Here is a 24,226-nt window from a genome sequence, read left to right as displayed (position 1 = left end):
CTGGTGCCTAAAATGACCTCAAAGTGGTAGGTGCTCAGTAAACATGTGCGAATGACTCTAGTTGGGCAGTAGGACCTAAGAACATCAGGAATGAACTTCCCCTGGGGAAGCAGTAATTACGTGGAGGGTGTGTTCCTAAGCCTCACCAAAAACGATAACTGCTCATATCTGCAGCAGGAAGGAATCTGGTTCTTGGGAGATTGGCAGGAAGTAGGTTGAGAGCATAGGATGTAAGATATAAGAGAAAAGCTGCCAAGGATACAAAGAAGTGAAAGAATGTCCTCATTAGAAATAAAAATAGAATACTACACCCAAATTTTAATTCTCTCTAAGCCTTGACTCTCCTAGTGCCCCAAAGGGGTCAAGTATGAGGAGATTGAGGCCACTTGGGCAGACAGGACACTGCAGTGATCGTAAGTGAAGGTCCCGGGGTCAAGCTGACTGGCTTTAGAATCTCAGCTCTATCATTTTAAGACCTTGGGTAATCACTTTAATCTCTAAGACTTAATTTCTTCATTCGTAAAATTGGAATAATAAGGGTAGCTACTTCAAAAGAGTTGTTATAAGGAGTATATTAAATAATAGGGACACCTTAAAGGTCCAATGACTGCTGTCTTCCTTTTATCAAAGACCTTCCTCTTATGCAAGACGTCTGAGAGAGCTCAGGAGAAGGGAGGGAGATGAGAAGGGTCATCCACTACCTGCCCAGACCTCTCTCCTGTGGTAGAAGGAGCTACAAAAAGATTGTGCGCCGGGGCACGGTGGCTCATGCCTGTAATCCTAGCACTCTGGGAGGCTGAGGTGGGTGGATCACTTGAGGTCAGGAGTTTGAGACCAGCCTGAGCAAAAGAAAGATCTCTGTCTCTACTAAAAATAGGAAAAATTAGCCGGGTGACTTAACATAGAAAATAGTTAGCCGGGCATGGTGGCGCATGCCTGTAGTCCCAGCTACTCAGGTGGCTGAGGCAGGAGGATTGCTTGAGCCTGGGAGTTTGAGGTTTCTGTGAGCTAGGCTGACACCAAGGCACTCTAGCCCAGGCAACAGAGCGAGACTCTGTCTCACACACACACAAAAGAAAAGATTCTGACTCAGGCCCAGACTGGAAGCTGAGGGTCCCAGTAGAGACATGGCTTCCAGGGGACACACCGAGGAAAGCAGGAATCAAAGGGTCCTTGGCAATGGTCTGTGGGAACAAGAGCACATTTATGAAGGTGCAGAAAGTAGCTGAGGTCAGGGTTCCTCGAGAGAGGTACAACTTGTGCTGCTAAGAGTTTCCTTATTAGAAGGTAGATTTGATAGCGCCAAGCTTCCAAAAGCATCTAAGGGTCTATTATATTTTTTCCTTCTTTAGCCAGACACTGGGACATTCCAGGGTATATCCCTGGTACAATAATCTGCAGCCATTTGTTGTGTCATCCCCAAGAATCCAGAAGCAAATCAAAGAATGGTTATCAGTAAAAACCAGGAGGGAGAAATGATCCCAACATATACAAAGAAATCCCTGTCACACACCAATAGTCTGTTCATGGAGGAAGAAAGCTTCAGCTAGTTAACTTTCTCCTTTTATGGATGAAGAAATGGAAGTCTGGAAAAGGGAAGTGAATTGCTTAAAGAGTCATCTGGGAGGTCTCCTGACTCTGTCCTGACTTGTTGCTACAATGCAATTCATTTTGATTATTCTTCAAATTTCTGTCTCCCTGTGTGTATTTTTGGGGTCTCACTATGTTGTCCAGGCTGGACTCCAACTTCTGAGCTCAAGCACTCCTCCCACCTCAGCCTCCCAAGTAGCGAGGACTATAGGCATGTGCCACCATGCCTGGCCCTGTGAATATCTTATTACTGCAAACACTACAAAAATAATACCATGATACCCTCAAGCTTTTTAGTTAAAGTCATGCTACCCACTTTGCTCTGGTGGGTGCCAGGAGTCACAAGACAGTCCTGGGATTATCGCAGGTGGATCTGGATTCCCCAGGAAGACAGCAGTACTGACCTGCTCTCTGGAGGGTGAACTTCTGTGCACCTGTCTCCTGCCTTGGTCTGTGCAATGCTCTGCTGCCAAGGTGCCTTCTGCTACTATGGCTCCCTAGGAATTGGCCTGGAGCATCTGGGGACCACAATGTTTCGAGTCATCCTAGTCAGTTGTGTGGACTTAGACAAGTTAACTTTTCCATGCCTTATTTTCTTCATTTGTAAAATAGTGATAATATTAAGGTTTTGTAAAGAATTGGTAACAGAATCCATTAAAGGCACGTAGCTGTGTGCCAGATCCCCAGTATATGTCAATTCCTTACCTTCTCCCTTCACCTCTGTGTGCACATATGTTGGTCATGCCAAAGTTGGGTTAGACCAGCTAACTTTTTCCACATCGAAAAAGGTTCACCTAAATAACAAGTGAAATATAATTGTTTAAAACTTTCTAAAGAAAACAGATTTGGGGAATGTGTAGAGAACATAGTTCCTCAGTGTTCTTACTCTGTTTTCATCCGCAAGTACATCCACACCCGGCAAGGAAACACGGATAGCCTGGACACAGCTGATGCTGATGATGGAGACGGCTCATTAGAGTCCCTCTCACCTTTTTCTGGAATAAACTGGCACTTGACCCTACATGGACATGATCGTCACCTCACCTTTGCAAGGCAGAGAATGTCAGAGTAACTGGTTACAAATCTACTGCCTTCCAAACTAGCGCTTAGCCCAAAATTGTGGCAGAGGGCTCCTTAATCCCAAGACACGCTTCCCAAGGAGGAAACTGCAGAAGGCTGGTGAAAAACCTGGAATGTGCAGGACTGTCACCCTGGGTGCAGCCCAGAGAAGGGAGGCCGAGGGAGGAAATAGGGAAGGTAAAGATGGTATGGTTCCTTTTTCTTGTTTCTTTTCTCCCCCAGAAAATGGTTTCCTTTCAAACAGGTGTAAGCTAAGCCATAAAATCCAGCAGGAATCAGTGACGGGCCACCACTGTGTACATCATCAGGTAGAGACAACGTGATCACATATTCACATGTGCCGTCAGTGAGCAGTTTATTTTCCTGTTCTTGCTCTCCAACAACAAGGTAAATACCTGAGGCTAGAGATAATGACTCAGGTATCTCTGAACTGACTTTGACTTTGCAGCCTGGTTTGAGGGAAAGAGGAAGGCTTTGGAAACAGACTTGGCCTCAAACCTCAGCTATGCTACCTACCAGCTGTGTGGCTTTGGGCAAGGTATTTAAGTTCAGTTTCCTCATCCATAAATGACTACTGTGAGGATTAAATAAGACGATGCATGCAACTGCTGGCAGCTGCTCAAGCCTTTCCATAAATGTTGGCTCTTTTTCCTTGGTAATACCTAGAACACGGGCTCTCAATATTTCTCTTATTATTAACTGCCCCCCATAAGGAGGTGTTTTAGACATTTCCCCCCATAAAATATCAGAGATATACCATACATCTGTTTATGTGTTGTATGAATATCTGTCTTTATAGTTAAAAGAGATTTTTTTTTGCCCTTGATGACCAATTTTCATCCATTGGGGATGATATGACCCCCACTGAGAATGCATGTTGTGAAGTAGCCCGTATTCTACACTAGTTATTGGTAGAAGATCCATGACACGAGTTCCACCTGGTCCGATGTGGCATCTCACCAGGGGATTGAAAAAGGTTTCTGGAAGACACACATAAAGCCAAGAGATCTGGATTCCAGACACACTATTTCGATCACAGAAGGCAACTCTGTTGAATTTTGCATCATTAAAAAGCGACATTCACACAAAGAAATGACCAACTGTATTTGTAGGTTAGACAGACTCAGGGAGAAAACGAATCAACGACTAGAAAGAGGAGAACAAATCAGAAAGAATCTGCACAGTTCTCAAGAGTGAGGCAAGACAATTTTTAAATTACTAAATTGTTTTTTCTTATATTTTTCTCCTTTCCTTCAAGCCCCACTCAAGCATCCAGCTGACTCTGTTTCCCAGGCCAGGGAGGTGGGTCAGAGCATAACACACTCATATTTGCTGCCCACCTCATCCACCAGCCTGATCATATAGAACCAGGAGGCAGCGAACGCATGGTGTGATTGGAAGGGGTGTGGAGGAGACCCCATCCTCACACAGCAGCACCGCTGCTTGCTATGCTACCTTTGGAATTCTATTCCTTGACTCTTAAATGTTTTCTGTCTTTAAACATTCTCTGTTGACTAAGAGGCAGAGTCTGTGGAAATTGGACAATGAGATCAAGAAGGAGGGAAGCTGAGTTGACAGGGAGATAGAGAGATTCCAGAGGCAAACTTTTCCTGTCTCTCAAAGTTGAGAAGTGCTAACCCTCATGCTGCCAACTCTAGACAATTTGGGAGGTAGAGAAAGTTTGCCTCTGGAATCTCTCTATCCAGGTACATAGATGTCAAGTTATAGAATCAAGATGCAAGCCTGTACAACACATAGAACAAACATCGAAGCCTCACAATGTCATGAACTTTTCCCTGCTAAATATGAAATCTCTACATCACAGTTCTTTGGGGAACTAGATTCAGCTTAGAGAACATTCATCAATTCTAACAAAAGTATTTTATTTATCTAATCTTTTTTCTTTACTTAAAAAAAACTGATTTCATCTATAATGAACACACAGGAAGTATTATAATGAAAATTGAGAATACTAAGTTTCCTAAAAATATATTTAAAGATCTCTTTCTATATTAAGCCCTTGGTATTTCTTTTACAAGGGCTTATTTTGTGGAGTAGGTGGAACTTGGGGTTTGTTTATCATTTTGAAGAAATATCCTCTGAATTACCTAAATGAGTGATGGGTTAGATGCTAATTGACCCACTGTTGGTTGAATAAGGTCTTGCTTTTGTTTGCGTGGTTTTGAGATAAATAAAAGGATGATATCAACCGTGAGTCACTCATGGGATTTCAGACTACAGAGCCTGGCCTAAGGGTTATATAAAGAGGGGCATTTAAGGAACTTGTGCTGAAAAGGAACAGAGTAAGTTGAGTTAAACCATTCAGGAGAAGCCTATAATGAAGTTTCTTCTACTGATACTGGTCTTGCAGGTCACTGCTTCTGCAGCTTTTCCCTTGATGAGCAACACAAGCCTGGAAGAAAATGATTTGGAATTTGCTGAAGTAAGTATAGACACTATAGTTATTTATCTAGCCTGATTTATGTCTTTAAGATTCATTGCATTGGCCAGTTTGGTTTTTCTTTTGAAAAAGTACTAGCTGAAAACTGGTCGTGGAGGCTATTTGCTTTTAGCATTAAATTTGTCTTTGCCAAAGAAGAATGTAAGAAAGAGGCATTGGTTTTGAAGAAGTGTTATAAAATGGCGAGTAAATTTGTTTCTTCTACCAAAAAGTTTTGACCAACGCGTTTCAGTTCACTATAATTGGAGTTCACTTCTGCTATGGCATTTTACATTAAACATTTAATTCCTGTTAACAATCCGAGATTCAAACAATGGCTTGACCAGTTTAACCACATCAGGCTGCCATGATAATTTAAGTATACTCCCTTTACCCTCACTCATCCCAGATAGTTCTTTACAGTATTTTTTTTAAAAAAATAGGATTTTTTTTTTCAATCCTGAATTTCTTTTAGCTAATTAAAAAAGTTTGATCTAGGCCGGGCGCGGTGGCTCACGCCTGTAATCCTAGCACTCTGGGAGGCCGAGGCGGGTGGATAGCTCAAGGTCAGGAGTTCTAGACCAGCCTGAGCAAGAGTAAGACCTCGTCTCTACCAAAAAATAGAAAGAAATTATCTGGACAACTAAAAAAATATATATATATAGAAAAAATTAGCCGGGCATGGTGACGCATGCCTGTAGTCCCAGCTACTCGGGAGGCTGAGGCAGATGGATTGCTTGAGCCCAGGAGTTTGAGGTTGCTGTGAGCTAGGCTGACGCCACGGCACTCACTCTAGCCAGGGCAACAAAGCGAGACTCTGTCTCAAAAAAAAAAAAAAAAGTTCGATCTCCTTATTTTCTAAGATTATTTTAATATTGAATTTACCACAGTTACCCATTGTACTTAGTTTTTGGTTTCTAAGCAAGAAATTTTTATCCCAAACTTTTAAAAATATTTATTTATTTTATTTTTTTAGAGACAGGGTCTCACTCTGTTGTCCAGGCTAGAGCACAGTCTTGTGATCGTAGTCCACTGCAGTCTCAAACCCATGGACTCATCCTCCCACCTCAGCCTCCCAAAGCACTGGGATTGCAAGTGTGAGCCACCATGCCAGGCCTGAAATAGCTTTCAGAGAGTAGAAACGAGTTTGAAGAAGTAGAAACATAAAGGTATTTACACTGAGCTTCCAGGAAATCGTTTGCTAATAATTTGTGACGTCTTTGATGGCACAAATTAAGATTTTTTTTCCTCATTATAATTAATTATCCAAACAACAATAATCTAACCTGTGATTAAGATGTCCACTCGGACTTGGGGGAGAGGGAGGGCAAGGGCATCATACGTAACCTAATCATCTGTACCCCCATAATATGCTGAAATAAAAAAAAAAAAAAGATGTCCAAAATTCCTGGTTCAAAAGCATTAATATGTGGTTGAGTCATACACGGGGGGAGCTTCCAGGAGAAACTTTTTCATGTATAGGCATGCATTACTGAATGTATTTTTTTCCAGATGTACTTAGAAAAATTTTATGGCCTTGAGATGGAGACAATGCCAAAAATGAAACTCAACAGAAACTTCATGGAGGAAAAAATCCGGGAAATGCAGCAGTTCTTGGGGCTCCAAGTGACCGGGCAACTGGACACATCTACTCTGGAAATGATGCACACACCGCGATGTGGAGTGCCTGACATTCATCATTTCAGCACCATGCCAGGGAGGCCAGTGTGGAAGAAACGTCACATCACCTACAGGTAACGTAGGTGTATGTTGTCATGCATTTTTCCACTTTCCCATAGGTCTGACTTCAAACCGGAACCATTTAGATATAGCCCTAAATCTGAAAGTGGCTAAGTAGCCTCCCTCAATTGTTAACGCTATCTCTGTGTTAAAATTCATTATCTCTAGAAATGAGGATTGCTTACTTGAGGAAGAGCTGTTTGGCTTGCCAGTCCAGAGCAGAGCAGGAAAGGTGTGACTAAGGCCAGGCACAGTGGCTCACATCTGTAATCCTAGCACTCTGGGAGACCGAGACGGGAGAATTGCTTGAGCTCAGGAGTTCGAGACCAGCCTGAGCAAGAGCGAGACCCTGTCTCTACTAAAAACAGAAAGAAATTAGCCAAACAACTAAAAATAGAAAAAATTAGCCGGGCACAGTAGCACGTGCCTGTAGTCCCAGCTACTTGGGAGGCTGAGGTGGGAGGATCGCTTGAGCCCAGGAATTTGAGGTTGCTGAGCTAGGCTGACTCCACGGCACTCTAGCCCAGGCAAGAGAGTGAGACTCTGTCTCAAAAAAAAAAAAAAAAAAAAGAAAGAAAGAAAAGAAAAGTTGTGACTAAAAGGAGAGTGAAGCTGAACATACTGTAAATAAGAGACAGGAGAATGTTTATAGAGTAGTCATGATGGATAAATACAGAAGTCTGGGAGCAGGAGCCGAAGGCATAAGCTTCTGTGAAAGTAAATCCTTCACAGGGGTGACCTGTAAGTCATAAGCAAAAGAAATTACGTTAGATTTTGGTTAAGGAGGAAGCTGTCCAAGGAAAATGGTTTCTATACTTAATGAAGCAAGTTTTTCTTGTCTGAACTTGATTTATGAAGTGATATCTCTTCCAATGGTGCTAGCAAAAATGAATATTGTGCTAAGGCATAATTAACCCATGGTTTCATATGTTTTTCTCTTTGCTGATAAAGAATCAATAATTACACTCCTGACATGAGGCGTGAGGATATTGACTATGCCATCCAGAAAGCTTTCCAAGTATGGAGTAATGTGACCCCCCTGAAATTCAGAAAGATTAACACAGGGGAGGCTGACATTATGATACTTTTTGCACGTGGAGGTAGGAACTTGGATTTCATCTGTGACATTTGGCATGATCTACAGGATGTATAGAAGAACTAATTATCTTTCCTCTTTTAAAAGCTCATGGAGACTATAGTGCTTTTGACGGCAGAGGTGGAGTCATAGCCCACGCCTTTGGACCTGGAGCTGGTATTGGAGGAGACACACATTTTGATGAGGCTGAAATCTGGACTAAAAATTCCAGAGGTAGGCCAAAAAAACCAAGCAAACAAAAAACTAAAACAACAAAAACCCTGTCAAATTCTAAATTATATCCTGACTTTGAAAGATTGTATCTGAAAAATGATTACATGATGGAAAAACTTGTTCTGATCATAATTTTGCCTCTAAATCAAATTTAATACTTTGGGTCTCAATTTCACCTGCTATAAATTGAGGGTATTGGATTAGATTATCTTAAAGATCAGCTCTAAGAATCTTTGAGGATTCTATGAGCTATGAACTAGTTCGTTGGCATAAATTTAGAGGAACCTTGAGAACAATAGTATGAAAAGATAAAAGCTGTCATTTAGGTGATAATTTTTTGACAGTGAAATCCATAAAGTCAAAAGTAAACACAATTACTAATTCTATGTGTGCCAAAAATTGTAGGATAAGATTGTAATCTCTATGATTCATGATATGCTGACAATTTCTTAGATTCATAGTGACACAGAATGATAAGACTACGGAGAACCTAGAGATCTGTATAGAGAAACACAAGATTATATGCTCATGTCATCTTTCAGAATGAGCAACTGATCATTTAACACCTTGGGTGCATTTGCAGAGGCACTGTAACTCACCATCCCCCTCGGACAGTTGGGGCGAGGCTAACTAAGCTCTCCTGTTATTTGGGGAAATTCCAACCATCACATCAGAAGCCTTCCTAATCTTTCTGTTGCAAATTCTATATTGTATGACTCCCTTATGTGGAAAGTAAGTGGGGAGAAAGTCATCAAGGATATTCTCTACTCAGCAGCCCCTTCTCTCTGGCTGATATTGCATGCATTCAATAGCAATATTTTTATAGATACTATGTCCACCACAGGGCTATTTGTTCTAGTCTGACACATAGCCTAAGACTTACAAAATTTTTGATGAGAAGAGGACTTTTGTATTGTCAAAAGACAGATTATGCAGGATTAGGTACTTGCTGAATTGCAAATCCTCAGCCAGACATGTTAAATGTGTCTAAATTTTATCTGAGCTTATTTGGGGATTGCAATCTCTTCACCTGAAATGAGAGACTTGTGCTAGTTAGTCTCAAAGAATGTTTTGGAATTTCAATGGACCTTAGAAAAGTAATTAAGACCAAGACATTAGTGGCAGTTTGTAGAAAAGCTGGTCAGGGACACGCATTTCTTAGCCCAGTGTATGCTTTCTATCTGTCCATGTTGCCTTATTTTTTAATTGGCTTGATTCTATGCTTTCAAAAAGTTATTTAGAAAAATTCTTAGAATGCTCATTCTCATTCTTATTTTTTGACCCAGTAAATTAAATGAAGAATTAGGTCAATGTTTGCTGAGTTTCTGTTATGATTTTGGGTGATTGGGGTGTTTGAATTCAAAGTGAAAAGGACACAATATTACCCTTGAGCACACAATCTAGTGGGAGACAGAACACAAACCGAAATCCATTATTTTGAGATGAGGACCAATGGTGGTGGTTTGTAGGAGTATTGTGGGAATTTGGAATAAAATAAATTTAGATTTAGGCCACATTATAAAAGCTTTGCTTACTTTTCCCAGTCTTATGCAGAGTGTAGAGAACAACTGAGCTCTTCTTTTTTCTATTAATATTTACGAGAAGAAACGAAAGTATCTCTGAGTTAGTTGCAGGACTGAACTTGGGTACTAGAGAGTACTTTAAGGCTAGGCTCTGTAGCTAAGTGGTGTATAACTCTGGGCAAGTCAGTTCTTCTGAGCTACAGTTTTGTCTTAGAAAAAGAAAGAAAAAAATGAAGACATCGGACTAGAATACAAAAAAATTTCAGGAGTTTATAAATTTCTTGGGAAATTTGGGAGAAGAAATATGCCCCTCTCCCCTCTCTTACTTACAAAGGTGCATTCTCTAGGACATGCAGAAAAAATGAACAAGCATGACTATAATTTGGTAGTCTAAACATGTCTAAATTATAAGCGTACACTTTAATTTTATTTAGAATCATGTGTAGTAAAGGCATCAGCTTTAGAGACAAGAAATTTGGATTTGAATCGTGGCTCAAACTCTTAATTTGGTCAATTAATCTTACTGATGCTATTTCCTCATCTGTAAATGAAGAGCATGGTGGCTTTCTTTCAGTTGTGTAAGAATTAGACATAACATGTTACATTTCTCAGTGACTCACAGTACCTGAAACTTAATGATAGCCTTATATTTGGGTTTAGGAAAGGATGGTTACTAAAGACTTTTCTGTATCCACTGAAGCCTGATCAAGAGTAAAAACATAATGGAGTCATGGGAGTTGAGAATGATTTAGAAGCAATGAAAACTGTTGAACACAGCCATTAATTATTATAGAATTTTTCACAACAGAATATATTTCATTTGTCTGTTGGTGCAATGGTCCTTAACCGGAGGTAATTTTACGCCCAAGGGTACATTTAACAATGTCTGGAGACATTTTTTGGTTGTCAGAACTAAAGGGGGATGTGCTACTTGCATTTAGTGGTAAATCCAGAGATTTCTAAACATCTGTAATGCACAGGAAAGCCCAGGCAACAAAGAATCCTCTGGATTATAACATCAGTAGTGCTGAGGTTGAGAAACCCTGTTCAAGAGGGTGGGGAAGTAAGTAAAGCGTGTCCAAATGTTTCTTTTTCACTGTGTCAGATGTTGTGTTATTGTCTAGATGGTGACAATGGATTCACTGTTTTATCCCTTTCGGTTGGTTTCCTCCCAGGCACAAACTTGTTCCTTGTTGCTGTTCATGAGCTTGGCCATGCCTTGGGTCTCAGCCATTCCAATGACCCAAAGGCCATAATGTTTCCCACCTATGGTTATCTTGACCTCAACACATTTCGCCTCTCTGCTGACGACATACGTGGCATTCAGTCCCTCTACGGTAGGTTGAATTTCTTTATCATTTTGCCATATGAAGATACTCCTATGAATAGCCTAATAATATCTACATTTGGATAAAGTTTTAATATATATCTTTTCTTTTGAGCTTCATAAGAACCCTGTGAAGTAGGTAGCACAGATATTGTCTTCATTTTACAGATGACGACAAGAGACCTAGTATGTAAATGTCAGAGCCAGAGGCAAAACCTGAGGCCTCAAGTCTGGTGTTCTTGTTATCCAAGATACCGTTGCCCTATGGAAGAAGGCCCACAGAAAAAATAATCTAACTGAAAAAGGAAAATAAAAGTGATCAGATTTTTCTCCTCCATGATATTGTTGCAACCATATGAAAAAAAAAAAAAAACTTACTGTATGCTTCCTGTGAATGTTACAGAAAACTTAAATTGATTTTGATGCGGTTTTCATTAAGAAAATTCAATGTTTTAAAAATAATGGCTCTTATGAACTAAAATGCAGGGGTTTTTTTCTAATGCTTCTTGAAATGTATTTTCAGGAGGCCCAGAAGAACGCCAACCCGTGCCAAATCCTGACAATCCTAAATCAGTTATCTGTGACCCCAATTTGAGTTTTGATGCTGTCACTACAGTGGGAGATAAAATCTTTTTCTTTAAAGACAGGTAGGATCATTTTCAAATCTAACCAATATTGAAGGCTCCATCCTTAGATTTTTTTGGTCAGAGAATAGTTTTCCAATGATGGAAAATGAAGTCGATAAAACTTGTAAGTAGGGACTTAGACTTGATTCTGTAGATAATGGAGAGATCTTGAAGATTTTGAAGCAGGAGAGTGGTATGATTAAATTTGTGTTTTAACTAGAAAACTGGTACGTAAAGATGGGTTTTCAGTAAGAATCTGGGTTGGGGAATTAGAAGACAGGAAGCAGAGAAGCCAGTTTATTTTAATCATAGATAAAAAATGATGAAGTCTGGAACTAAGGCTGTAAAAAAAGTACTTATGTAAAAGACTTGATTTCTTCTCTTTTCTTTCTCTCTTTTTTTTGAGACAGAGTCTCGATCTGTTGCTGGGGATAGAGTGCCATGGCGTCAGCCTAGCCTTCCAAGTGGCTGGGACTACAGACATGTGCCACCACAACCAGCTAATTTTTCTATTTTTAGTAGGGATGGGGTCTCACTCTTGCTCAGGCTGGTCTTGAACTCCTGAGCTCAAGCTGTCCTTCGCCTTGGCCTCCCAGAATGCTAGGATTACAGGCGTGAGCCACTGAACCTGGCCTTGATTTCTTGATTATAGACAATTCCAGGATGACTTATAGCTTCTGTTATGGAATACAGATTGAAGTAAGTAATGATGAGGGTGAGGGGCAGTGGGAAGATTAACATTTGCTAAGTAGGATAAATGTTCTCCATTTTTGAGATTATGAAACTGAGACATTTGAGGTTAGGTGACTTCTTTTAGGTTATACAACTGGTGAATGGACTGTAGGGCCAGATTAGAACCTTAGATCCATGGATTCCGAGCTCCAGGGTATTTCTAAATTGCCTATTAAAATTTTTGTTAATAATCAAAGAGTTGATTAAGATCTTTCATTGTGGGCTCCTACACAGACATTGGTGGAACAGAATGTGAGGATAATGGAAAGAAACACTGAGTCTTTTTACTGGTCCTTCCCACTCACATTCCATGATTTTTTAGTCTATGTGATTTTTAACATGTGTTAAATGTCTTTTATGTCAGATTCTTCTGGTGGAAGGTTCCTGAGAGACCAGAGACAAGTGTTAGTTTGATTTCCTCCTTATGGCCAACCTTGCCATCTGGCATTCAAGCTGCTTATGAAATTGAAGGCAGAAATCAAGTTTTTCTTTTTAAAGGTAATTCCAATGTATAGTTTTGCCATTGACTCTACTTCAAGGAAGAGAACTATTACTACTTTTAATAGACATTGACCAAAAATAATTGTCTGAATTTTATTAACAGTGGCTTTGAACTGTAAGCTAAAATAGCCTAAATACCTTGGTAATGCATATACCTTTTGAGAAAAGTTTGTAAAATATAAGATGGTAATACCTGCAAAAAAACATGGAACCACAGGAGATAGACTATGTGTAGGAACAACAAGCAATACATTTTAGAACTGTGGGAAAGGCACAGTATTATTTGTAGTAAGTCAGTATTTTTATTACTCTTTCCGTACAATTCCAATGTACACTTTTTGTTTGTCTTCACAGATGACAAGTACTGGCTACTTAGCAGTTTAAGACAACAGCCAAATTATCCCAAGAGCATACATTCTCTGGGTTTCCCTGAGGCTGTAAAAAAAATTGATGCAGCTGTTTTTAACCCACATCTTCATAAGACCTACTTCTTTGTAGATGACCAATACTGGAGGTGAGATTTAATGGTTGGTAATTTGACCCCTAAAATTTGTGAAACAGGCAAAGAATGGGATTTTCCAGAAGGTAGTTCTTCAATGCAAGTTCCCAAAGGTCCTTCACCTTCCCGGGAGAGGGATCAAGAGAACATAGGACTGAAATAGTTATTGTCCACTTACTTTTTATCTCTGTACTGTTGGTTTCTGATATATGACATACTACATTTTTTTTAATTTCAGCATATTATGGGAGTACAGATGTTTAGGTTACATATGTTGCCCTTCCCCCCCCTCCCCCCCTAAGTCCGAGTTTCAATTATGTCCATCCTTCGGGTGGTGCGCATTACACTCTTTGTGGACATACTACATTTTTTATGTGTGTTGGTGTGTGTGTATATATGTATATGAACTCTTTAAATAAAATTTCATATTATTAATCATAGTGGAAACACATTGAAAAATAGTGTAATAGATTTACGAGACCTAGTGTGTAGTCTACAGTCAGTTTGCAGGGTGTATGGATTTCCAGACTCCTTGCCATAATCATTATCACTGAACCAAAAGACAAAATGAGGAAACCATTCTCTGAGTGACATGAGAGAGCCTGCAAGTTCTCCAAGAGGAAATCAAATAGTCCAGTGAGGACAGGAGCTCAGCTGAGTGTCTGTCTCTTGCCTCAAGTGTCTATATTTTGAAGGAGGACAGTTCCTCTATACCCTCTTCTGAGCAAACTAGTCATTTCCCACATTGCTTGTATGGCTGATGTGAGGCATAATAGAATGCGTTGGGAAGGTTATATTATAACCACCATTTTTTTCCTTAAGCATTTAAAATTCAACATCTAATTCCAATTGAATACCATAGACTTACGACTTGACTTCATCCGCCAACCCTTAGTCCTGTTTGAGACACAAAACTTTTGATTTTAGCAAATAAGACTTTCTGAAGAGCTCACAAATGAATGTAGTTTATCATAGCTTATCATTACTAACATTAATATTTCAACTCTGACCAGTGACTCTATTTTGTTTTCTGCTTCCCTGTGGCCCAAGATTTTCCTTTCCCTTAAAGGCCAGTGCTGAGTGAGCAATCAATACTTGGAGAACTAAATTGAATAAAAATAAGATAAGTAGATTCCGTCGCCACTTGGAAGTCTAGAGAGAAACACAACTCTTTTTTTTCACTTACCAATGCAAGAGAATTTAGGGGAGAAACTGGGACCTGCCTATGTAGCCTGGAAGTAAAAGAGTTGATTTTCAATTTGTCTCTGACATATATGTTTAAAACCCTTTGGCTCCCTGGCTCTTAAAACCATTGGCCCATCTATTATCTTCTTGGGGGAAATGGTTGTTTTTGTCTCCGTGGAAAACTTCAAAAAGAAGGCAATGACAGGCAGCTAAATAATTGGTCAGTGGGGGATGTACCAAATCCCCTTCAATGCCAGGCTCTGGAAAGCAGGACGAAGCACTGGTGGAAGCCTTGTGGGTGGCGGGGAAAAGGCTTACCCACAGTCAGGAAGGATAGGTTTTGAATCCTCCAGGAAATCGGAAATCAGTGAACTGTTTAGTCCTTGGTTTTCTTCATCATTTTCTTCATCGCCCTTCAGGAGAGAAGAAGGTGGGTTCATGGTTCATGTCATGAAATCTGTTTTCTGACCAACTTCCTGCTGGTTATTTCTTTCCTCAGGTATGATGAGAGGAGACAATCCATGGATCCTGGTTATCCCAAATTTATTACCAAGCACTTCCCAGGAATTGGGCCTAAAATTGATGCAGTCTTCTATTCTACAAACAGTAAGTAGATTAGGAAACTGTGAAGACACTGGAAATTGCATTTTTCAACAAGACCAGAGAATGGGATTCCATGTTGGAAAGGGACAGGACTCTGCAGTTCTCCGTAGGGCCACCAAGGGGAAACACACACTGTGCTTGGCTCCAAAAAGCAGGCTAGAATACGCGGGGCTGGGGCACTGATGGTGCGTTCCTGGGGTGGTCTGGTAGGCACGGGGAATGTGATGGCTGCTGTTTCCTGTGTACCGGAGTCTCTGGAATTTCCTTTGACACATAAGCTGCATAGTATGTGCAAGTGTGCACATGACAGCTGGGACCTGGGCGAGCCTGGAGGCTCATCCTTTCCTGTACCTTGCGTCATGGACCTTTCTTTCAGCCCTTTCTGCCCCCATAGGCCCTCATGGACTAGGACTGAGGGTGGGATGACAGAAGATTGGGTTTATGTTGTGTGTCTTCAAGCAAGGTCAGCTTAAGCAATTGGTCACTGGGCCAAGATATTTTTGTTTTTATTTTTCCCCCGGTGTCTTTTTTCCTCTATCAGGGCCCCTGTGTTCCCTATTTGAGCCCAATATCCTCTCTCTTGAGTTCTCCACTTGGAGTGTGACTTGCAGTAGGTAGATATTTGAGGGCAAGATACACAGCCAAGGATTCCCAACATTTATATTTTCGAGTCACATCTCATCTAATCTAGATAATGTATAAAAACAGATCTATGTTTTTATGTTTATGTTTAATTCTCAGAGGAGAATTAAATGATTTAATTTGTTTTCATTTTCAGGACACTACTATTTCTTCCAAGGATCCAACCAATTTGAATATGATTCCGTATACCTTCGTGTCACCAAAAAGCTGAAAAGCAATAGCTGGTTTGATTGTTAGGAATGGTGTAATTAATGGTGCTTGTCAGTTCACTTCAGTTTAATAAGTATTTAAGGCACCCTTGCTATGTGTTCAGTGTACCACTATGTAGTGATATGTGTCATAAAATGAGGTAAAATCTACAAACCATAGGCAAAAGATTATATAAATAAAATTTTTTTTGATTTTGAAAATACTCATTGTCGATTTTGCTTGACTTTACTATTAAGTTTGAAAATAGATACTTTCTAAGTCCAAGAGAACACTTTTTGGAGAATGCTCTGTAAGTTGATTCCTAGCATCCTTGGACTGAGAAATTATAATTATTTCTTCAGCTTAACTAAAACTAAGTATATGTCTTTTTGCTCAAATAAAAACTTTGAAAGAAAGTATTTGTTTTCTATTTTTTTCTTGAAAAACAGAATATGTACTTTGAAAATAACTCTGGACCTACTCTTAAATAAAACACATCTGTCTGTGACTGTACCAAGGAATGAACAGAAATAAGGCAACTAGGAAAAGAAAAAGCATAGATTTCTTTCAGTCACTTACATAAGGCTACCTGAATCCTTGGTCCTGACAGGAAAGCATTCTCTAGGCTGCACATGACCCCCAGGAGTAGAGACAGTGGATGGCTGCCAGACTGGAGAGGAGAAGGGATGAATGGGAACTTCTCATTATGGTAAAATTCAGTCAAGTCTCATAATGTGAGCCATGTAATTGCCGTGCAACCTTGACAAGTGATTAAATCTAAGCTTCGTTAAATTTAGGAGGAAATACGAGTGGTACCCACCTCATAGGTTTATTGTGAAAAACAACACAATGCATAGTGAGGACCGCATGAAGTTTTTCCACTACCCTGACACACAGTCCTCCTATCTTCTGGGTTGTATACACCATAGAGCTCTCACTAATAGCTTATGGGTTTGTGGGATGCTTCTGTTTTCAACTTATTGGTAGACGATTGCCGATTGATATACTCAAGTTCTAAGAAATGGTCAAGTGCATTTCAAGTCAGATGATAATTTTTGACTCAGTGGAATGAGCTGAAACCAAGGGAAATATGAGGCTTAGAAAGTAGATGGGGGTGGAACTCTTTGTCCTTCCTGTCTCAGATGCATTCTCAGCTCAAGTATGTGCTCCTTCATTATAATAATCCTAGACTTGTCTTTGCAAAGAGTAGGATCAAGTTGCCACTAGGAGAAACAGTATTCTCTACAGGTAACTAGATGCTAGATTTCCTTCGAAAGATGACATTTTCCTACAGGATCAGCATCAAAAGAAAATTGAATGATATCTGGGTTGAATTGTCTTTGGCCTTAGGTAATTCAGAAGGAAGCAGTTTCTCCTAAATGACGACTGAACGGGAATAAAAGCCCAGAGCACCCCTGTCACTATCATGAACGTTCATGGAACGTTCCACTATCGTGGAAATTCCTGCAAAGACTTAATGTATGATCCTTCCCTCCCTTTATCTCCATCTGTGCTATAATTTAAAATTTTGTTAAACAAATCCTTACAATGTTAACCATGGCCAGGCACTGTTCTAAATGCTGCATATACACAAAAAATGAAATTAAAATAGCTTATTTAATCCTCATTATAAACATCAGGTAAATACTATCATTCTCATTTTTCAGATGAGAAAACTGAACCACCAAGAAGAGTTTAACTTGCCCAAGGTCAACTTGCCTTGGTGCTGTGGTTCAAAGGCAGGCGGTCTGATCCTAGAATCTATGTTATGAACTACCACAAAATTCTGCCTTTCAGATTTATAAAATGGAAAAAAAAACAACTAAAGTCAAAATTCCTGACATTTCGCTTTTTAAAGCTTTGCATTTTTACTTGACTTTTCAATTAAAGTGTTTAAAATATCTTAAGAGTTCTGCGTGTGTCAGTCTGGGGAGTATCATTTTTTTTCTCTGGGAAATGGAACAGTGGGACTACTTTGGTCTCTTTCTAGGGTTTGTGGCAGGAGACTTAGGTACAATTTCCCTGCTTTGCTGTTTGCTCAAGATTTAGTATTGCCAAGGTCCTTCTGACAAAAGAATCTGCCCTTGGGGGATGTTTGTTCTTGGCTAGCTGCTCTCTCATTCCTAATCTGGTTTCAGTTTAGTGTGTGTGTGTGTGTGTGTGTGTGTGTGTGTACAAGTGTAGGGGAGATAGGGAAACCCCAGAGATTTCCATTAACTCCTACAAACCCAGTAATACTTTGAAAAGGAGCTTGTATTAAGACTGAAGTTGTTTTATGGTGAAAGGCTCCTTCAGAATATATCACCTGCTATACTGCAGGAAGTGAAGATGTGGCCTGTCTCTTCACCTGTTGCAAATATTAGGTCATTAAATATGAAATATCTGATTTCGAATCAAAAGTTTAGCTTATTGTATCTCAAACAAGAAACAGTACAATTAATCGAAGTATGCACCTAAACTATCAACACAGTTTTGCCATCTTAATGGTAGCTTGTATGTGCCAACAGGGAAGAAGCCTGGAGAGTGAGTGGTGTTGAAGTCACAAAAGGCATTTTCCACAGCTTCTTGAGAGTTGAATATGTTTCTTTGCGAGAAGTGGTCCAAAGCCTGGAAGAAGTGGTAGTCAGTTGGTGCAAGGTCTGGTTAATATAGTGGATGACAGAGGGTTTCCAAGTCTAGTAGTTTTTGTACTTTGAGAAGCATTGTTTTTTGCAAAATTTTGTCTTGCAAGAGGATTAGCCTGTCCCTATTGACCAATCTCAGCTGCTTAATTACAAGCATCCTCATCATTTCGTCCAATTGGTTGCAGTAGACATCCGCTGTAATCGATTGACCAGGTTCCATGAAGCTGTAGTGGATAATATCAGCCCTGGACCACCAAACAGACACCATTAGCTTTTTTTTGATGAATATTCGATTTTGGACTGTGTTTTGCACTTCATCTTTACCCAACCATTGTGCTGAATGCTTGTAATTGTCTAAAAGAATCTATTTTTCATCACATGTAACAATACAGTGTACAAATGGTTCACCTTTATGTCGTGACAGCAAAGAAAGGCAAGCTCTGAGATGATTTCTTTTCTGACACTCGTTCAATTCATGTGGTACCCATCTGTCCAGCTTCTTTACCTTGCTAATTTGTTTCAAATGGTCCAATATTGTTGGAATACTAACGTCAAACCTTGCTGCTAATTCATGCATAGGTTGAGATGGATTCGCTTCCACTATGGTTTTCAGCTCATCATTATCCACGTTGGTCTCAGGTCACCCACATGGCTCACTTTCAAAATTAAAATCACCAGAATTGAACTTCTCAAACCATCAACATACTGTATGTTCATTAGCCACATCCTTCCCAAACACTTCGACGATATTTCTATCTGTCTGCAGTGCATTGGTTCCGTCACAGAACTCATATTTGAAAATAACACTAATTTTTGACTTATCCATGGTTTCACAAAAATTGCTCTCAAAAATGTAAAAGATAATCACAAGCCAAAACATGCATTTGAAAAGACTGAGGATGTACCTTTACAATAGGAAAAAAGAAAACAAAACAAGAAGTATCAAAGGCAAACGTCAGAGATATCAACTGTCAAACTTAGTACTTAAGGAAATCGGATATTTCATACTTAATGACCCAGTATCTTGAAAGGCAGAGTTCTGGACAGTGACTGGTCTACAAAGTCCATGATATTGACAAGTTAGAAAATCTGCTCAGTAACTCACTGTGTGATCTTAGGTAAGTTAGTTGATCTTTTTGAACCTCAGGGAAAATAATATCTGCCTCTTAGGTTGTTCTGAAAATTAACATTGGTGAAGCCCCTGACACTTACTAGGTGCTCAACTGAAGCTTGTTTCTTCTCATCTCATCTTCCCCTGGACCCAGAATTTCCCGGTTTTGCTACTGTCCTCCTGTACAGGTGAATCCATACCCTAATAAACACTCTGAATTGTGGAGAAGGTAGAGAACCCGTGTTGTCACTGTCCCCTTATTTCCTTCATTCTCAACTACTAAAAACCATCCAAAATTACAAATACCATCACCCAATTGAATAATAATGTTTATTATGTTCCTAGAAGTTTATATATAATTTCTGTTACATACAGCAAGCCCTTAGGATATATGTTGTTATTGTTATTTTAAGACTGAAGAAAAAGAGGCACAGAGAAGACAAGCAATTTGGTGTCACAGAGCTAGTAAGTACAGAAGAAACAAAGATTCTAACTGGAGACTGTTTAACCCCAGAACTCATGTTCTTTCTACCATACCATTTCGATTCTTCTGGCTGATAATCTTTTAACTAACAAGGAGTATGATCTGACACTGTTTGACCCAATTATTAGGTACAAAATGATTAATAAATTATCAACATAAAAAATCCTGCTTCTCTTCTATACTTTTTGAAGCAGTCAAATTGCCATAAAAATATCTTCAGGAAGATGTGTGCATAAGTGAGGTTTGAAGAGAAGTTTTTCCACTTATGCTCTAAATTCATGACTTTGAACATCATGTTCCCATCCTGTAATTGAATAAAATACAACTTTCAAAAGCAAAAAGGATTGTGAAATTTGTCTCAAACCATAAAGGTACTGGATTGTGTCTGTATGCTCAAAACATAGCTTAGAGCTGGATTTTGTTGACAAACGCTTAGGAATCTACAGCCAGCAAGATTTTGTTCATTTTCCCAGGATTTGGAACATTCACTAACCTTTGTGAGTAAGGAGGCTTCGTGTATAGTATTTTTGAATCTGAGTGACACACAGTGACTGCTCATAGAAGTGTGTCCTAACTGCGTCACATCTGGGGAGCACGAGTGGAACATGATGGGCAGGAAAGACTGGGCTTAAAAAAGGGGGGAGGGAAGTCACTAGATGTGCCCCCAAAACTGATGACTGATTGTCCAATAGACACTAGGTTAAGAGATATATCCAGTGTTTACTGTCTGTGTGGACTTGAACAAACATTTTAACTTTTTCTGAGCTTCAATTTCTTTATCTGTGAAATGGAGATACTAATCTTTACCTTAGTGGCAATGTGGGTGTAAAGATTAGACATATTGGACACATAGTAGATGATCACTATGTCGTGTTTTATCCTTTCTTAAAGGACAGTTCTGTACATATAGCTGTTTGATCACATTACACACTGAGAAAACGCAAAGTCATTAATTACCTAAAACTAAATAAAATGATGAAAGTTCAGAATCCTGATTCCCTTCTTCCACTAGCATGGTTTGAATGAATAAGCTGGCACACCAGCACCAGCTCTGTGGGGTTGTACGAGTTAGCTCTGCCTTGGTAGGTATCCAACCCTAATTTTAGCTGTTACTACAACACAAACTTTCGTTCTGTTATTCTTACATAATGTGACCCATCCTTTGGATGTGTCAACATTAACGAAGTCATGACTCAAAAGAAGATGAGGTGTCTCCGAGCTGAGGCAAAGCAGTGCCTAGGACCATTGCCACAGATTTGTCAGGGCAATGAGCACAGCTGGTTATAGATATTTGAAGAAACCCAACCTTCAGAAGTAAGCACTTATGAATTCTAGAGTTTAAGCGAAAATTATGTGGGTAGCAAAAGAAGAGGTCATCTAGCCAAGGAAATACCCAGGACTTTTCAGCCATTACAGAAGTGCATGAGCCATGGAGTTGACAGACAACTTTTCCAGTGACAGACTGAATGTACAAACGGACAACGGCCGGGTCGCATGTGTACATAGAACTCTGACCCACAGCCTGAATGAACCTGCCCAGGAAACCAATCCTATTATCTGTAATAAATAGCTGAAGAAGCCAGCCTGCTGTAAGTCAGGTTTGCAGAGTGCCAGATTGTTATCTCCAGTGACAAACCAGGAAGCTACACAGTAATTTCTATCACAATTGGCCCCAAATGGCCAGGAGTTGATTAATAACTGACAGCATCTCTAATTTTTGTACCTATTTCCTACTTAAGACCAATCAGAGAAAGATATGCACCCCAGTGAACCCCATAGGATGCCCACGCTAGCCTGCCAGCAGCTTCCCCATGTGCCGACAGCCTGACTCTTTTCTCTTTTTTTTCCACTAATAAAGCTTTCCCAGTCCTCTGCCTGCCTTTGAGTCTCTGCCAAAACCCAAATGGCAGTGGCTGACTCCATTGCTATAGCAAGCTCTGAATAGATATCCTTTGCTTTTTCTCCTTTGGTTGATCTTTGTTTATTTCCACACCAGGCAAGTGACAAAGAAAGGAACCCAAACTTAACTTCAGACTAGCTAGTTCTGATTCTTCCCCAATTTACAAGACTCAGTGTCGTGCCATACCTTTCTCATCTTGCCTGTTTATTTTTGTCTGTATCATCGCTTTCCTTTCTCAATTCTTTTTACTTCCATCTTCAACCTTTCAGGTTGCCTTTGTACCTTACTTGGATGATTCTAATAGCTGCTGAGCTAGTCAACTTTGCTTTCTTCACATTCTAATCTACCTCAATCACTGCTACCAGATAAATCCCACAAAGGCACAGTTCTGATGTTGCCACTTATCTGACTAAGAACATTAAATGGGGAAATCGTCAGTCTAAAAAGACAATTGCCTAGTAGGCACTGAAGCAGCCTTTCCCAGCCGTGCACTAGAGCACATAAAATGAAAAGGAAAGCTTGTTTTAGAATCAATTTGTCTACTCTTTATAGGAACAGTGAAGTTGCATCAGAAAAAAAATTCAGAGATCTGTCTATGTTTGCCTTATGAAATCTCAGGAACTTCTCATCATTTGAAAGAACTAGAAAGATATTTTGCTTCTCACAGGGACTGGGATATGTATTTTTCTATCAACTGGAAAACATTGAACCTATATCTCTACTGGGCAGGTGCTGATTTTGTTTTTTGTGTTTTTTGAGACAGAGTCTTGCTCTGTTGCCTGGACTAGAGTGCAGTGGTGTCATCAGAGCTCACTGCAACCTCAGACTCCTGGGCTCAAGTGATCCTCCTACCTCAGTCTCCCGAGTAGCTGGAACTACAGGCATGTGCCACTACACTCAACTAATTTTTCTTATTTTTTGAGATGAAGTCTCACTATGTTGCCCAGGCTGGTCTCCAACTCCTAGCCTCAAGTAATCCTTCTGCCATGGCCTCCCAAAGTGCTGGGATTACAGACGTGAGCCACTGCCCCCTGCCCATGTGTTGATTTTGAGAAGAGGAAAAAAAAGATTGTGTCCTGAGAGTTTCATACCCACCACATAAGATATCTCCCACAGGAGACATTAACAAAAGACATGCTCAGACATGCTGGAATCAATAAATTTCACTCCTAAACCACCTTTGGAAAAAAATTACATAAGGACATACGGTTGCCAACTGACTAAAAATGAACAGCTCCAGAATGCATAGTTCAGGCTGTAAAAGCCTTAACAGAGTTGCTTTTACTCAGTTTGTTTGACAAAGTCAATTTTCTGACTGAAAGATGACTTGTCAGGTAGATTTTGCAGCCTGGAGTTAAGCTTGGTCCATAATGTTTCTCATACCTGTGCTCCTGCTTCCACTCTAATCCTCATATGAGAAAAAGTGTTTCTCAAGCAACATTTTTTACCCCACAATCAAATGGAATATACTGCCTATGGGAGCACCACTGAAAACTTTTATGTTATTCTGTTTTGCACAATTGAAATATTTGTGCCAAGAATATTACAAAATGCTCATTCCCTCCATAAAATCAGAGTTGCCTGGAGCCATAAAAGCCATTGTCATTGCCAAGGAATTTGAGTGATGGATTTCAACATTTTTACCACTCATGTTGAGTGATCTGAGTCATTATGCTTTTATAAATGAAGAAAGATTGAGGCATCCACGTGTGGAAATTACCTGTGCCTAATCCCCTTTTCTGTTCTGGTTCTCCTTCCAACTAGAATGTTTGAAATTGTCTGTGGCAAATAGGCATGAACATCAGACTATATGGTTTGATTTCAAATATGAAAAACATATGTGAAAAAACCTATAAGCAACAGGTTTTATCCTACAATTTAAACAGAACATATTACTTTCTTAGTTCTTTTGTCTGGCTGGTGAGATTCAAAATTGTGGGAAAAAATAAATGAAATTTTATAAATTCCCACTATCAGCATGACATTAAAAAGAATACATAGGAATTAAAAAATGAGAGGAAAGTACATAGTTAATAGCATTAATAGTGTTATTCTACTTGTGACAAGACTACAAATGATTAATTTTCTTCTTTCTATTTTTTTGTATATTTTAAATCTTCT

The 24,226-nt window shown here is 39.6% G+C and overlaps 1 protein-coding gene across 1 annotated transcript; it reads left to right on the top strand.

Moving 5' to 3' along the window:
• Nucleotides 1-5,008: 5,008 nt before the first annotated feature.
• Nucleotides 5,009-16,207, top strand: MMP12 (matrix metallopeptidase 12). The gene is made up of 10 exons (XM_012659176.1): nucleotides 5,009-5,113; nucleotides 6,623-6,864; nucleotides 7,802-7,950; nucleotides 8,034-8,159; nucleotides 10,858-11,019; nucleotides 11,533-11,656; nucleotides 12,732-12,865; nucleotides 13,223-13,382; nucleotides 15,052-15,158; nucleotides 15,934-16,207. The coding sequence occupies exons 1-10, from the start codon at nucleotides 5,009-5,011 to the stop codon at nucleotides 16,032-16,034; spliced, it is 1,410 nt and encodes a 469-aa protein (XP_012514630.1). The 3' UTR covers nucleotides 16,035-16,207.
• Nucleotides 16,208-24,226: the final 8,019 nt, after the last annotated feature.

The sequence above is a fragment of the Propithecus coquereli genome, unplaced genomic scaffold, assembly GCF_000956105.1.
Source record: "Propithecus coquereli isolate 6110/MARCELLA unplaced genomic scaffold, Pcoq_1.0 Scaffold6, whole genome shotgun sequence".
Taxonomy (NCBI): domain Eukaryota; kingdom Metazoa; phylum Chordata; class Mammalia; order Primates; family Indriidae; genus Propithecus; species Propithecus coquereli.
This window is presented reverse-complemented; position numbering and strand designations above follow the sequence as displayed.

Bases quoted from the DNA above. Each gene is read 5' to 3' on its own strand.
- MMP12 (XM_012659176.1), top strand. From the start codon at position 5,009: ATGAAGTTTCTTCTACTGATACTGGTCTTGCAGGTCACTGCTTCTGCA. The intron at 11,657-12,731 runs GTAGGATCATTT...CTTTTATGTCAG, and splicing joins ATCTTTTTCTTTAAAGACAG to ATTCTTCTGGTGGAAGGTTC. The intron at 12,866-13,222 runs GTAATTCCAATG...TTGTCTTCACAG, and splicing joins TCAAGTTTTTCTTTTTAAAG to ATGACAAGTACTGGCTACTT.